Source organism: Bombina bombina, chromosome 6, assembly GCF_027579735.1.
Source record: "Bombina bombina isolate aBomBom1 chromosome 6, aBomBom1.pri, whole genome shotgun sequence".
NCBI classification, from domain to species: Eukaryota; Metazoa; Chordata; class Amphibia; order Anura; family Bombinatoridae; genus Bombina; species Bombina bombina.
The window spans coordinates 128,448,982-128,467,102 of NC_069504.1; the positions used below are offsets into that span (position 1 = coordinate 128,448,982).

General features: G+C 36.6%; 1 protein-coding gene across 1 annotated transcript in view; it reads left to right on the plus strand.

The window, feature by feature from the left end:
• Positions 1-18,121, plus strand: part of GRAMD4 (GRAM domain containing 4) — an 837,450-nt gene that overhangs the window by 281,263 nt on the left and 538,066 nt on the right. Inside the window, exon 3 of the mRNA XM_053716614.1 lies at positions 1,832-1,952. Coding sequence (XP_053572589.1) covers positions 1,832-1,952 — 121 coding nt within the window. The remainder of the gene's footprint in view (positions 1-1,831; positions 1,953-18,121) is intronic.

The window sequence follows — 18,121 nt, forward strand, 5'->3', positions numbered from 1 at the left end:
ATATTCCAAAATCTAAAATATTCCAACATCCTACCTTTTCCTGTCCCAAGCAGTTTGTGTAAAGGGTTTTCTACTTGTAGTATCTAATTAGCTTTGTTCTCTTGGTTTCCTCTAAAATCTTCATAAGTAGGCTCAGGAGTAGCATGCGTTACTGGGAGCTAGCAGGTGATTGGTGGTTGTGCATATTTGCCTCTCTTCATTGGCTCACTCATTGTGTTTAGATAGCATTGCTGCTCCTACAACAAAGTACATTTGATAATAGAAGTAACTTGGAAAGTTGTTTAAAACAATATGCTCTGTCTTAATTATGAAATCATTTATTCGAGTTTCATGTTCCTTTAACAGTAGTAGATTGGAAAGTTGTTTAAAATTGTATGTTCTATCCAAACCGGGAAAGAAAATGTGGGGATTTCCTGTCCCTTTAACGAATATCCATGCTTTTGTCATGAATTTCCATTTATTATGAAACAAATGCTCAACCTATTTTTTTTTTCAATTTAGAATCTATTACGATTTATTAGAAACAAAGTATCACATCTAAAGGGATAGTCTAGTCAAAATTAAACTTTGATTCATATAGCCAGGCAACTTTCTAATTTACTCCTATTATCAATTTGTCTTCGTTCTATTGGTAATCTTTATTTGAATGTAAGCTTAGGAGCCGGCCCAACACCTGGGGAGCGCTTGCTGATTAATGGCTATATTTAGACACCAATCAGAAAGTACTACCCAGGTGCTGAACCAAAAATGGGCCGGCTCCTATTTCTCCTTTTTCAAATAAAGATAGCAAATGAATGAGTAAAAATTAATAGGAATACATTAGGTGCTTATAATTGCCTGCTCTATCTGAATCCTGAAAGTTTTATTTTAACTAAACTGTTCCTTTAAAATGCAAATTTCTAGATGAAGTAAAGAAAATGAGTTTAATGTCCCTAAAGGGACAGTAGACACCCTGAGTAGAGTAGATATTTTGCAGTAATTGCCCTGCTAAGAATAATGAAGCTTTTTATGTGTAACATTTTTGTTAAAAGTATTTTTAAAAATACCTGAAAGTGACAGTTTGTGCTGGATATAACAACAGTAGTATGTTTGGGCTGTGCAGCATACTGTTGCACTGCACTTTTAATAAATGCCAAGCTAGGCACCATGTAGACGTGGCTGGTGTTGATCCCAGAGCTTACCCAGATGCTGATTAGTGGATATGCTTAATGCATCAGCTTGCTTTTCAACGAGCAGCATATAAGTATATAGTCCTATTGACACCGGCTGGGGGACATTTTCAGAGGTGCCAATCTGTTTTTCAAACATAAAGGCTTTTATATCCCTTCAAGTTTTTTTTTTTTTTTTATTAAAGCTATAGGTGTATCTGTTTATCAGGTGCTGCATTTGAGAACAGGGATGGTGTAAGGAAAATCCAGGGCAGGACAGTTGCTTTTAGCCCTGCAGCGCTTTTCATTTGGTCCCCTCCCTACCATTTAATTAATGTTTTTAAGGCCCCTGTGACTTTCCAGCTTCTTCTGCTGCAGAAGGATTGCTGACACAAGATAGCTGCGCCTGCGCCAGTCCTGAGATATAAGCCTGAAAGACTTTATTTTTTCTTAGTTACATTTACAGGATGCTGCTGCACTGCTTATCGGCAGCTGCAGATTTCTTTGCTTTGACCACAGCACAAGGAAGCAGGTTAAAGTTGCTCCTATATTAACATGGGATATGTGGGTTATGAAATGTTTCCATGCATTTTTTTGTTTAATGCTAGAACGCTGGATATTTTTGTCTTTATTATGTACACATCTGTTATTTAGAGGCTTACACTGTATTAACTTGATTTCAGGCTGGTTCAGGGACCGTCATTATGGCTTCAGGAGTAGCGGAATTCAACCGTACAGAATCTGACCGACTAAATGAGGTCAAAGGGCACCTGGAAATCGCCTTACTGGAAAAACACTTTCTTCGTAAGTAGAATAGCTTCTCCAGAATAAATACGAGAATTATGTGTATTAAGTACCTTATTCATTTCATGCACAATGTGCTTTTATTTTGTAGACTGCAAATAGCAGCTGAATGAAGCAAGAAACAGTTTAATAAACCATGCTGGCATGTAATAGCCTGAATTTATGATACTGCAGGTCTGCATGTCCACCTTTATATGCCTGCTGCTGAGACTTCAGGAAACTCATTTGCAAAAAGGCATTTCCTCGCATATGGGGTGGGGGGACATTAGCTTTCGATACTTGAAATATTAAGATTATGATTTTAGCTGTTATGTTTGAGCCAGCATATTACGTGCATTTTGTACCCCCCCCCCCCCCGTTTTCTTATTTCAAAGCCAGGGAATGGTGTGTAGTTGGGACTCTAAAGACCAATTTCATCCTCTGACAGATGATGCCATGGTTTTATATATGGGGGTTACAACAATTAGAGTATCTTTGTGCAGTACTGGTCTATGGGATAGAAGTGCTGTTGGGGGATAGTGACACAAGTTATTTATTTCTCAGTCCAGGAACATCACTTTAAAATAATGTAATCCTTTTTAAATGACCCGTTTCATATGCAACAATCGAAAGATTCACCTCATCACCATGACCTATCCCGCTCCACTTAATATTATTCACCTCATCACCATGACCTATCCCGCTCCACTTAATATTATTCACCTCATCACCATGACCTATCCCGCTCCACTTAATATTATTCACCTCATCACCATGACCTATCCCGCTCCACTTAATATTATTCACCTCATCACCATGACCTATCCCGCTACACTTAATATTATTCACCTCATCACCATGACCTATCCCGCTCCACTTAATATTATTCACCTCATCACCATGACCTATCCCGCTCCACTTAATATTATTCACCTCATCACCATGACCTATCCTGCTCCACTTAATATTATTCACCTCATCACCATGACCTATCCCGCTCCACTTAATATTATTCACCTCATCACCATGACCTATCCTGCTCCACTTAATATTATTCACCTCATCACCATGACCTATCCTGCTCCACTTAATATTATTCACCTCATCACCATGACCTATCCCGCTCCACTTAATATTATTGTCTACTAATAGAAAGAGAAGTTACTACTTCAACTTGTTAGATGCCACCTCCCATAGCATGCACATTTGTTTTCTTTGTGGGTTTAATGTATCAGGTGAGATTTTACCTCCGTTCTGACTCTGCATTTTCTCCCCAATATATACTGTTTGTTTTCTGTGTTTGTTGTGGTTTTTAGTCTATTTACAGCAGGAGTTTGATTGTTTGTATAATTTATTATAAAGGCCAGTGGCTATAACTCTATAACAGCTGTATGTTTTTAGGGGGAATTCTTGTAGAGCTTTCATTGGTTAATTTTCTAGATATCTGCATTCAGCAATTTTGTTTGCTGCAAAAAATGAATATCAGGATTTGCACAGATCTCAGTGTGTTGCACTTTCACAAGTGAAATGTTTGAATGTCTTACAAATGTTTGCACAAAGGAATATATTTTTAAACTTGGGAAAAAAATATAAACTTTCTGTCCTCACACGTGCCTTATAATCTTTATCACAACTTATTTTTGTCTGGCATTCACAGAACTCCCCAAGAGGGTTCCACAAACGTGCAATGCAAACAGAAGAAAAAAAAATGTACTCCCCTTTCTCCAAAAAGTCTAAAATAATATTCAGAACTCTTGCTATTAGATTTGAGCCTTATTGAGTCAATTCCAGAAGGTTTTAGTCATTTTCCCTCCCTCTTACCATATCAATACTGTTGCTGAGGGGGAGAAGTGTGAGAGAGTATATACTTTTTCCTTCCCCTTTTGCTTAAAGGGACATAAAAAAAACACATTTTTACTTTCATGATTCGGATATAGCACTCAATTGTAAATAGCTTTGCAATTGACTTCTGTTATCAAATTTGCTTCATTCTCTTGGTACCCTTTGTTGAAGGAGCAATAATGCACTACTGTGAACTTGCTGACCACATTTTTTGAGCTAATGACAAGAGGCATATATGTGCAGCCACCAGTTAGCAGCTAGCTCCCAGTAGTTCATTGCTGTTCCTACCTAGGTATATATACCAAGATAATTTATTAGATTATAGAATTAAAATGGAAAGTTGTTGAAAATAGCATCCACTGAATCATGAAAATTTATTTTTTACTTTCATTTATTTCAGTTCAGTTCTATTTATTTTGAGTTATATAATATGCCTGAGTTTGTTCATTTTCTACATGTTTGGAGTTATATGAAGCTCTGCTGTAGCTTCAGTATTTTGTACAGAAGAAAAAAATATATATTTTTCCCTCAGAACAGCGTGCTTGGTACTGCAAGGGTTCCAGTCTTCCCTGCACATGGTTACGACAACAGACACTCCTGTACACTTGATAGGATTATCCCTAGATTGGTTATTCTGCTAGAATCTATTTCTTTCATAAGATGGTGAGAGTCCACGAGCCATCACATGTGGAATTAAAGTCCAGTCCTACCTGGACCTATGATTCATTAATCATTTTTTTCCCTCCAGTAAGGAGAATGGTGAAACCTGAAGTGCTGATCTATATTGATTGAAAGGGGTTATTAAACTGATGTGAGATCTGATATCCCCCCTCAGAGAGGGGAAAAAAATATAAACTCTCAAGCTAGAAAAATATGTCAGAGTATATGAATATTATGATGAATATTACATATGTGTACATATATATATATATATATATATATGTATATTTTATACACTGTATATGTTAGATGAGAACTCAGGATTAATTAAACATGAGTTTGTTGAACACAGCTTCTAATACACGTCTATCAGGATTGACGATCAGTAGAGCCTTTTTGAAACACAAACATTTCTTTTCTAAAGGAAATAGCTCAGTGACCCTATTCATTTGACTATATATGCAGATTTTTATAACCTCAGAACATTTGGTGAGGTGAGAAAAGAATGTGTTCAAGGACCCCTTTGGAATTTGACACGTGTGATACAACAGTTCTATCTCACTGAATCTCTATTTGAAGACTTACTGCAAAAACCCCTCTTGGGGGAAGGTGACACAAATAAAATCAAATACTCATCTGCACTTCTGGCTAAACAGGAAATATGCTGTTTTAAAGACTCTTACAACTCCTCATGGATTGACCCCATGTGGTGAGTATGAGACAAAAAGTCTGGCAACTGAAGTTACTGAAAAGTTAGAATGTTAGGATAATACAGTGAAGACAAATGACTTACATTATGATTCATGATATATATATATTAAAATTAAGCACATTGTATTAGGTGGATGATTGCTGCAGGGGATATTTATATAGGAAATAAATTCAGATATACATAGAAATGATGTATATGTTTTGAAAACACAAAAGATCTTACTTAGCCTCTGTGTGTTTAAAAACATGAATAGATGTTTATGGACCTGAAGAGAAGTGATTATTAACATTTATTTTCTTATTTCAGATCTACATAGACAGGATTCACTTGGAATACAGTACAATACTGAATTAAAAATAAGCTATTATTCACATGTAAATGCCAGAATACTGATAAAATTATAATGCATTTTAAGCTAATAATTAGCAGTATTAAATTGCCTTGATATAATAAAATGTTAATAATATATTTGGTATCAGAATAATCAAAAAAAAATAACCTAATATTAACCATCTGTAATTGGGGTTATATATGATTAATGCAGAGAGTGTAATCTGATTAAATAACCATTTTATAAAAAAAAAAATTAACTTGCTTAAAAATGTCAGAAATGCTGTATTGTATTGCTATGTTGTACTGTATGCTGCCACCTGGTGTTATGTTGCGAGAACTACAGCCAGAAGGTTCTTTCTGGCTGTTAAAAATGAAATTTCCAAGGGCCAATCCGATTTAGACTTCCCAGATAACCAATGGGAAGGTCAGCTCCCGTAGTGCCACCCACATGATGTCATCAATGATTATATAATGGGAGTGTTGAATGCACAAGAGAGAGTTGTCTGTAACTTGTTGAAAATTAGTGATCTGATTTTGGCTGCGATATACCTGAAAAAAAAAAAGTTCACTTCAGCAAGGAGCTTAAAACTTATCCTTGATTTGTGCAAAAACCTTCTTTCAAATGAGATGACCTAAAGACCGCTACGAATTGGTTCAAAATTGGTGAAGTATATTGTATTTTAAATTGGTAGTTATAAGCCTAGGTATTGTTCAAATCTGTGTCTAAATTGGCTAAGTAACTCATCTATACAAGTTCTGATATTGTCGGTTAATTTTGTATTAGGATAAATTGCAGTTAAATAGCAGAATATATATTTTATCCTATTGTTTTATAAACACTGTTTAGAATTGTATTGCTTGGATGTTAAAGGTTTTTAGTCCCATTGTGTTAAATAAATAAGGCTGAATTGTGAAGGTATATTGTTCTGGGTTTTGTAAGAAGAATAGCATATCTTAAGAGTTGGTTCTAACGCATATAAACTTTTATTTAGTTTCCTTTTATTGCAAATATAGTTCAATATGTTTATGGATATTAACTAAATAAAAGAATTCAGATATTTATATTAATTGTATGGTCTAGTAGGTGCATGGTTGAGAAGGGTTTCTATTTCTTTGTATTATGTTTATAACCCTGCCATAAACTTATATATATATTATTTGGATAGCACTGCTAAGATTTTCATAAATATACTGACATAATAATTGGAGGCATTGCATGAGATTTAATAATATCCATCATAATTGATATAATATATTTGTAAGTAAACAGAAATTATTATAAAAGAGAAAAAAAAAAAAAAAAAAAAATTCATATTTCGATATTAATATTTTGAAGATATATTTTTTTTTGAAAAGTTGAAATATTAATTTTCATATTTCGAGATTGACATTAATATCTTGAAATATTATTAAAGATTAATTTTGAAAAATTAATAAAAATATTAATTTTTCATATTTCAATATTAGTCAAAAATATTAATTTTTCATATTTTCAAAGTTAATCAAAAATATTAATTTTTCATATTTCGGAATATTAATTTTTCATATTTCAAAATTAATAATATTTTTTTTTTTTTTTAAATATAAAATTTTTTCTCTCTTTTTATTGGCAAAAATTGTATTAGCATTTTAGTTAAATAAATACTAAACCAATACAATAATGTCTGTAGCCAGAAGTGACTCATTTAATTCTATACATAGCAATGAAATTGGTCCCATAACCATACCTATTACTAAAGGTCAGGTCCTTAAGAAAGATATCTTAAGTTACCTTAAAGGGAAGTTTAATATTGCGGGTGAATTAAATGATTTTATGGATATGCTTGAAACTAGGGCTAAAAATATTACCGTTAATAATAATATGTGGAATGAAGAGAATGAATTCTTCCAGGAATTATTAATGATTAATCAATGCGAAGCTCCCAAAAAGCGAGACGAACTAATACTAAAATCCTGGCCCCTTTTAATATGCATAATTGACGAAATGTCGTTTTGTGTCACAGACAAACGATTGCAAATACAGGAGCTAGAAAATAGTATTCGTTCCTCGCGCAGACGCGAAGAGGGTTTAAAAATAGCCAAAAATAAAATGGATGAATTTGCCCAAAACCTAGCCACCTTAGATAAGCACAATATGGACTTAATCGCGCAGATACAAGATTTAAATAAACAGCTTGCGCAAAGCCAGAGAGAACTAAGCGATTTAAAAAGGTCATATCGCCATAATGAAAACCCCTATATTAGCAATGAGAATAATACAGATAATGCTAACTCCTTTAGCGAACGCGTCAGGGACGAGGTACGAAAATATATAGAACAACATAGACAAATGACCCCTAACGGGTCAGAAGTAGATTTCCCAAATAGACAATCCCCTCAGGATGTAAATCCAGAGGACAGCTGTAGCGCAGCTGATGCGGGGGAGGGAAACTCTAACAGAGAGTCCCAAAATAAGTCTGATAAAGTCTATGATTCCCATAAAATAATCACCTTCGTACAACGCGCAGTACCTATATTCTCCAATAAGGGAACAACATCTGTAATTGATCATTTACAGGCTTTTGAAAATGCGTTAGCTATAATGAATGTTACAAGTGAGAAATTGAAAATTGAATTTCTACCTTGGGTATTTGACAGTAAGCATCACAAATTCTTTGCCTCACTAAAGGATATGAATATTCATTCCTGGAATGGGGTAAAACGACAATGCAGAAAAGAATTCGGGCAATATTGCACTAAAACTGCCGCGAAGATAGCGGTATATGGTTTAAAGTGTCGTGCGAATCAGAGTCCAATCGAATTCCTTTCTGTATTGAAAAATGCGTACAGTATGGCTGAAGATAATCCCAAATTTGACGGCTCAGAATTTGTAAATTTATTTTTTGAAGCACTGCCTACACCCATCAAAATTAACTTAGCTAGAGATTTTGATGAGGACTGCTCATTGGAATGGCTGATCAAAGAGAGTACAAAATTATACTCTATTCAGCAGTCCAGTGAGCAGGGGGTTAAAAAGGAATCAAAACCCAAAATTGTAGCAGAAACTAGGGTGTCACCTAAACCCCTCAATGTGGAGTCTAACAAGAGAACTTATGCAGAGGTGGCCAGTCAAAACAGGCCATCTCCACAGAGGTTTAATTCTGCCCCTCCCCCTACACAGGTTGAGGCGCAGGGAGACTATAACCAAAGTGGGGGACATAATCAGGTGAATAATTACTCACAAAGAGAATACTCACCGAATAATTGGTATCCGCGCAAGGGTAGATACAATAGACGGCGAAGATATTCTCAGGGTAACCAGACACCCCAGGTATATAATGCTCCCCAAAGTACTAATGCTGAACAAGCTGAACCCCAGGGGCAACCACGCCAGAATAGAAATAGTGGCCCTGATTCTGAGGGAACCCAATGGTCCAGGAATCAGTACAATGGGGCACCAAGAGATAGGCCCAGGGGTAGAGGTAATTTGTACAATCAGGTAGATATGCTGTTTACCCAATTAAATCGGTTGAGTGAACAAATCGCTAATATGAGTCAAAAATCTACGGCTCAGCAACCGAACAATACTTTTTTAGGGGTACAGCCAGTGGTCAGCAGTGGACCACAGGCACAGTCATAAATACTGCAGTATCACCTGAAGGGGAGGGGAGAGATATACAAAATGTAGTAATAAATATCAATGATACTAATTATGTTATCTCCCCACAGACCGGAAACGGACAAATTAGCTGTGACAATGAGCGACATCAGCCGGAAAAAGTTAACAAATCTCTTCCTTTGCAGCTCTCTCTTAACCTTGTTTCCACAGATGCAGTACAAAAGAATCCAGCCGACCCTGTCATAGAGGAAACAGGTAGGTATGAAGCTTCTTCTGCATCGGAAAGCATGGCAAACTCAGGTAATACGTGGCGAAGCCCACAAATGTATGAGAATGCAAATTTTATGTGTGAAATGATAGAAACTGCAGGAAGATATTATGTACTAGTTGAGCTGCAAGATTCAGTCTCCAACCCTATCAGGGGATTAATTGACACTGGGTCACAGGCAACTATCCTATCCCACAGATACTACACACAGCTAAATGAGCTAACACCCCACAAACCTAAAATAAAAGAATTTGACGGTTCTCTAATAGGTGTTGGGGGTGACTCCCTAAAAGTTTACGGTACTGCCTGGTTAAAATTTAAATTGGGGAACAGGGTCATAAGACACCCTGTCATTATAGTGGATCTGCCAACTGATCGTTTAATTATTGGTAGTGATCTCCTGAAACGATTAAGCACCATAATTGATTGCATAAATAATGTAATTTGGTCGCAAGTTAAACGGCCTATCAATTATGAAAAATCTGGTATATCTCACGCCCGACATAGCTGTCACGTGGTGGAAGAGAAACCAGATGCTGTGGAGATTCATTTCAGGAATAACTCTGCACCTGAAATCACTATTCTACAAATAGACGATCAGACTCCTTTTAGTGGCTCTGATGGTAATACTTTTAAAATTTCGCCTGGAAAGATAGCGAATATTTCCCTAGATGGCGATGTATTAACCATATCACTCCACAAGGGGGATCATAAAATCCCTAAGGGGGGAGGCCACACTCAATACCTCACAGGGATTGAGAGAGTTAAAGAGGATCTATTTATCCCTATACAAGTGCATGACCTTGGTAAAACCGAGTATGCTAAAATAAACTTAAAACAGGAAGCTAGCTATATAAGCGAAGGTTTATTAGCGCAGATAGCTGAACCTAAAGTGATTAAATATCTTTCTCCCCAAGACCACAGTGTCAGCAACCTGGATGACAGGTCTGAAAGCTATAACATCACCGCTAAGTGCTTATTATCTATCTCTATAGGAAATAAGTCAGTGAAGCACCTGTTTTTAGTTTTAAATACTCCCCATAATCAAATATACATTGGCAATGATATCTTACATAGATATGCCATACAAATAGATTTGATTAATTCTTGCCTCTGGAGCAGGTTAAAGGGGGACCCTGAAGTATTTCAGGATGAAAATGCAGCCCTGAAATCAAACCAGCAATTGCCATATGCTGTGAATATGCAGGTATCTAGCGATGTCATAATTCCTGCTGGGGCTGATAAATTTCTTTTACCCTTACAGGTAAAGAGAGGTCAGAAATTAAAAACTTCTGAAACACTGATTTGCCTCTCCCATAGAATACAAAATCTGGGTGTCTCAGTAACCTACACTCCTATGGTGAATATTGGAACTGTTCCAATAAATATTATTGTGCATAACATGACCCCACAGGATATAACATTATCCAAGGGAACTACCATAGGATATGCACTGGAATCAAGTTATTACACTTTTGGATTCCAGAATAATGTAATTGGGCTAATACCTGAAGGATACCTAACTGAAGAACAATTAATAGAACAATCCTTTGTATCTATGCCAGAGGGTCTATTTAATATTCAGTCTATTTATCCCTTCAGCTCAGAGGAAGGCATCTGTAAAATTGAAGAAGCCTCTCTAGTGTTTGATCAGCCAATCAAACAGCAAGATTACCCCAATACCCAGAGTCATGGGAGCAATGTAAATTATAATCAAGGGGATCTCACCTCTAGACTGGAAGAAGCCTATGAAATAGGACAGCCTGAAATCTTTCCAGGATTTCAGCAAATAGTCGAAGAGCAAATATCCTTAGCTAATGGCTGTTCCAGCGATGATGAACGCCAACAGCTGCGAGAACTCCTGATGGAGTACAAGGATATTTTTGCTAAGGATTCTTATGACTGTGGTACTACAGACTTGCACATTGCAAGAATACAAACAGATCCCGATGCACCACCTGTATTTGTCAAACAATACAGACTTCCCTTAGCCTCATATGATTCTCTTGCAGAGATCATAAGGAATTTGGAAGAAAGAGGTATTATCAGACAGGTGCACAGCTCTTATAATAATCCTATTCTAGGTGTCCTTAAGCCCAATGGACAATGGCGTTTGTGTGCTGACTTAAGACAGCTAAACAAACGAGTATACATGTCTGGCTGGCCTGTACCATACATTGACCAGTGCCTAGCACAAATGCAGGAATCCAAAATATTCACTGCCATTGATTGTGCACAGGGATATTGGACCATAAAGGTACATGAAGAGGACCAATATAAGCTAGCATTCTCCTTCCAAAAGGTTCAGTATGCATTCCAGAGACTTCCATTTGGATACATAAATTCTGGACATGAATTTGCTGTATTCATGCATAAGGCTATGCCTGACGCACTGGAAAGGGGGACCTTATCTTATGTTGATGATGTTTTAATCAAAAGCACAGACTTTGAAAAACACATCGCAGAGCTTAAACACGTCCTCAGCCAACTTAAAAGGGCAGGTGTCAAATTATCCCTGCAAAAAGCTCAATGGTGCCGCACTCGTGTAAACTTCTTGGGACATGAAGTTACTTCTGACGGATTAAATCCCCAGAAGAAAAAGGTAGAAGCGATAGTGAATTCTAAAAACCCAACTAACTTAAAGGAATTGAGATCATTCCTGGGTATGACAAATTATTCTCGCAAATTCATTGATAATTATGCGGAATTAACTAAACCACTACTACTTCTTCTGAAGAAAGATGTGAAATGGCACTGGAGTGAGTCTCAAGAGACAGCCATCAGAGAGCTGAAGAGAAAACTCACTCAAGCACCTTGCTTAGTGTACCCTGAAGGTGGTAAACCTTTCTACTTAGAAACAGGGTACACAGATGTAAGCATGAGTGCTGTGTTATACCAAAAGCATGATAATTTGAACAAAGCCATTGCTTATGCGAGCAAAAATCTATCCCCAGTAGAAATAAAGTTTAACGATTGCGAAAAAGCCCTCTTATCTACTGTATGGGCTCTACAAAATTTCCGCAGCTATATACAGGGCGAGAAAATTATTGTAGAAACGGCCCACCAGCCTTTGCTATATTTGCAAAGTGAGAGAATAAGAGATGGGAATTTGTCTAATAGCCGCATAACAGCGTGGACTCTTTCCTTACAAGGCTGGCCCTTAGAAATTCGCTACAAGCAGAATAAAAAGAATCCAGTCGCGCAAGGGCTTGCTGAGCTCCACGACTGTACTGCTAGAGATCCTGGGGAAGAATTATCAGAAGATGATTTTCTGGAAGAACAATTGCTTTCCCCATATAAAATGTACAATGAGGACCATTGTCAAACATTACCTTGGGTATATGTTGATGGTTGTTCTTACCATGCCACTATTGATAATGAGCGCAGATTAGTCGCTGGCATTGGTATAAGTGGGGCAAACGGATTCTCAAATATATCTGTAGGTTTCAACATTGGACCAAGATCCAGTCAAGTTGCAGAACTAACTGCTGTTTTCAAAACCATTGAAATGGCTATTGAACATGGTATTCATGAATTTGTGATCATAACTGACTCAAATTATGTGCGTGACAGTTTTGTTGAATACCTGCCAACTTGGAAAAGAAATGGCATGCAGAAAAGCAATAACAAACCAGTCAAGCATGGCAAATTGTTCTGCGAGATTGATAATCTGGTAGTATCCAATGATTTAACCATACACTGGAAAAAGACCAAGGGTCATTCCAGAGTTTTAGGTCCTGATAAGGAAGGCAATGACCTTGCGGACTCATTAGCCAAACAAGGAGCCATAACTGGAGAACTCCTTAATATTGAACACTTAATGGGTGCAATTCAGGTAGAAGCCATTACCAGAAACCAGGCAAAACAACAGAGTGAGCCTAACTTGGTACAATGGAGTCAGGATTCTCCTAGTGAGGACCTGATCACTAGTCAAAAAGAAGACCCCATTGTAGGCATCTTCTATAAACACATAGAAGATCCTGAAAGCAACCCCATCTCAAAAGATGATTATATTGGCAAAGAAGATCTGAGAATCTTAATAAAATCTAAATCACAATTCAAATTACAGGATGGTTTGTTAATTAGAACCTCCAAAACTGGCATCCAACAGTGGGTAGTACCCACCAAGTTCAGAGGTCTAATGCTTCAACATGCCCATGATGCTCCCACATCTGGTCATCGCGGTGCCAAACTCACGTACGAAATATTGCGTGACTACGCTTTTTGGCCACACATGTTGAAAGATGTTCAAACCTACTGTCAAGGGTGTTTAATCTGTCCACAGTTCCAACCCACTGCACCAACGCATAGAGCGCCATTGCAGAAAAGGGGGATGGTAATGCCATGGTCAGATATACAAATTGATTTTATTGGTCCGGTAACAAGGTCATCAAGAGGTAACAAGTACATGTTAACAGTGACATGCCTGTTCACTAAATGGGTAGAGTGCATTAGTGCACCTAACAATAGTGCTGAAACATGTGCAGCATTGCTCATCAACCATGTATTTTCCAGATTTGGTTTGCCCCAAAGAATCGAATCAGATCGGGGGACCCACTTCACTAGCGAAGTGATGACAAAAATGTGGAAAATACTAGGGGTTAAAAGAAAGCTCCATATTGCTTATAGAGCTGCCTCAAGTGGTGGTGTAGAGCGTTACAACCAATCCATTGTTAAAATCCTCAAAAAGTTTGTGAGTGAAACAGGTAAAGACTGGGATATAAAACTACCTCTAGTCTTAATGGCATTAAGAGCAACTCCAAGTAGTGCTACCAAGATGTCACCTTTTGAGCTGATGACTGGTAGAAAAATGGTTCTACCTCAGCATCTGCTGTACCGTACATCAGACCAAAATTTGATAAACGCTGCCAATACACATCAATATGTGGAAAACCTAAGGAGACACCTGCAACATGCCTTTGCATTTGCTCAAAGGAATTTAGAAAGAGCCGCAACTGCCACTAAAACCTATTATGATCTCAAAACATCCAAAAAGGAATATGAAATAAATGATAAAGTTTATCTTTATAACTTTGGAAGAGATCAGGTTAGGGAGAAGAAATTTCTTCCCTCATGGAAAGGTCCTTTTGTCATTACTGACAAAATATCTCCAGTGGCCTATAAAATACGGATCCCCAAAAATGAAGGTTTCATAGATAAATGGGTACATATAAATCAACTGCGGGCATGTCATCCCAGGTCCCAACTACAAGTCATAGAGGGAGAATGAAGTGTCATATCCCCAAATGCACTAAAGACATACTGTAATTTAAAGATGCCTAACTGATAAACATGAAAGCTCAAAATAACAAACTTTCTTCATAAGAGACTGTCTATGAGGTATACGGTTGATCCTCATCAAATACCACTGACTTTAAGCCAATTCAAATACATGTGTCCTACATCTATTTGAAGTTGGAAGGGGGATTTATGTCAGAGTATATGAATATTATGATGAATATTACATATGTGTACATATATATATATATATATATATATATGTATATTTTATACACTGTATATGTTAGATGAGAACTCAGGATTAATTAAACATGAGTTTGTTGAACACAGCTTCTAATACACGTCTATCAGGATTGACGATCAGTAGAGCCTTTTTGAAACACAAACATTTCTTTTCTAAAGGAAATAGCTCAGTGACCCTATTCATTTGACTATATATGCAGATTTTTATAACCTCAGAACATTTGGTGAGGTGAGAAAAGAATGTGTTCAAGGACCCCTTTGGAATTTGACACGTGTGATACAACAGTTCTATCTCACTGAATCTCTATTTGAAGACTTACTGCAAAAACCCCTCTTGGGGGAAGGTGACACAAATAAAATCAAATACTCATCTGCACTTCTGGCTAAACAGGAAATATGCTGTTTTAAAGACTCTTACAACTCCTCATGGATTGACCCCATGTGGTGAGTATGAGACAAAAAGTCTGGCAACTGAAGTTACTGAAAAGTTAGAATGTTAGGATAATACAGTGAAGACAAATGACTTACATTATGATTCATGATATATATATATTAAAATTAAGCACATTGTATTAGGTGGATGATTGCTGCAGGGGATATTTATATAGGAAATAAATTCAGATATACATAGAAATGATGTATATGTTTTGAAAACACAAAAGATCTTACTTAGCCTCTGTGTGTTTAAAAACATGAATAGATGTTTATGGACCTGAAGAGAAGTGATTATTAACATTTATTTTCTTATTTCAGATCTACATAGACAGGATTCACTTGGAATACAGTACAATACTGAATTAAAAATAAGCTATTATTCACATGTAAATGCCAGAATACTGATAAAATTATAATGCATTTTAAGCTAATAATTAGCAGTATTAAATTGCCTTGATATAATAAAATGTTAATAATATATTTGGTATCAGAATAATCAAAAAAAAATAACCTAATATTAACCATCTGTAATTGGGGTTATATATGATTAATGCAGAGAGTGTAATCTGATTAAATAACCATTTTATAAAAAAAAAAATTAACTTGCTTAAAAATGTCAGAAATGCTGTATTGTATTGCTATGTTGTACTGTATGCTGCCACCTGGTGTTATGTTGCGAGAACTACAGCCAGAAGGTTCTTTCTGGCTGTTAAAAATGAAATTTCCAAGGGCCAATCCGATTTAGACTTCCCAGATAACCAATGGGAAGGTCAGCTCCCGTAGTGCCACCCACATGATGTCATCAATGATTATATAATGGGAGTGTTGAATGCACAAGAGAGAGTTGTCTGTAACTTGTTGAAAATTAGTGATCTGATTTTGGCTGCGATATACCTGAAAAAAAAAAAGTTCACTTCAGCAAGGAGCTTAAAACTTATCCTTGATTTGTGCAAAAACCTTCTTTCAAATGAGATGACCTAAAGACCGCTACGAATTGGTTCAAAATTGGTGAAGTATATTGTATTTTAAATTGGTAGTTATAAGCCTAGGTATTGTTCAAATCTGTGTCTAAATTGGCTAAGTAACTCATCTATACAAGTTCTGATATTGTCGGTTAATTTTGTATTAGGATAAATTGCAGTTAAATAGCAGAATATATATTTTATCCTATTGTTTTATAAACACTGTTTAGAATTGTATTGCTTGGATGTTAAAGGTTTTTAGTCCCATTGTGTTAAATAAATAAGGCTGAATTGTGAAGGTATATTGTTCTGGGTTTTGTAAGAAGAATAGCATATCTTAAGAGTTGGTTCTAACGCATATAAACTTTTATTTAGTTTCCTTTTATTGCAAATATAGTTCAATATGTTTATGGATATTAACTAAATAAAAGAATTCAGATATTTATATTAATTGTATGGTCTAGTAGGTGCATGGTTGAGAAGGGTTTCTATTTCTTTGTATTATGTTTATAACCCTGCCATAAACTTATATATATATTATTTGGATAGCACTGCTAAGATTTTCATAAATATACTGACAAATACCACTATAATCACATTAAACAGACAGACGATTATTTACCATTCACTCTGCTTCCTCTGGGAAGAATACCTCAACCAAACACACCCCTCACCCACGACATGAGGTGCCCAACAGTACCCCCAAATCAAATAGGATAGAGGGGTGTAAAGGAGTACATTGGCGGTAATTTGTCATTTTGCCTACCACAGGCGTCGCTGGGACTTGTCCTGCAGCCTCCTCCTGTTGGTCTTGTTGCAGTACTCTTTCCTTAGATCCTGTGTCAGTGTAAACTACACAATATGGAATCTTCTCCTGGAAGCAGGTCTACTGCAGCTTCATAAGCATGGTAGGGTGAGTTCTGACAGGTAAGTAGGTACTTGCACTCACATAGCCAACAGCATGAACATGTACATGATTCACATAGCCTTGAGACATGGTTACATACACCAGATAACACTACATACAGTTTTAAGCACTTTTAGACACTTTCACACATTTAAAGTACAATTGGGGTACTTTCTCTTTAAATCTTCTTTCTGTGCAGACCTCAGGTAGTTTACTTTTTCCCGCCAAAACTGTGCTATGTTTCTACGTTCCCTCTCAGAAGGTAGCCATATTTGATGACACACTGCAATTTCATCTCAGAGCCTTAGAGTGGTAAGTACCCTTAAAGGGACAGTCAAGTCCAAAAAAACTTTCATGATTTAAATAGGGCATGTCATTTTAAACAACTTTCCAATTTACTTTTATCACCAATTTTGCTTTGTTCTCTTGGTATTCTTAGTTGAAAGCTAATTCTAGGAGGTTCATATGCTAATTTCTTAGACCTTGAGGACTGCCTCTAATCTGAAGGCATTTTGACCACTAGAGGGCATTAGTTCATGTGTTTCATATAGATAACATTGAGTTCATGCACGTGTAGTTACCTAGGAGTTGGCACTGATTGGCTAAACTGCAATTCTGTCAAAAGAACTAAAATAAGGGGGCAGTTTGCAGAGGCTTAGATACAAGGTAATCACAGCAGTAAAAAGTGTATTTCTCTTGTAAAGGTGTATCCAGTCCACGGGTTCATCCATTACTTGTGGGAGGACACCCACAGCAGAGCTGTCTATATAGCTCCTCCCCTAACTGCCACCCCCAGTCATTCTCTTGCAGCTCTCGACAAGAATGGAAGTATCAAGAGAGATGTGGTGACTTAGTGTAGTTTTTACCTTCAATCAAAAGTTTGTTATTTTTAAACGGTACCGGCGTTGTACTGTTTTTACTCTCAGGCAGAAATTGGAAGAAGACTTCTGCCTGGAGGTTTGATGATCTTAGTGGTTTGTAACTAAGGT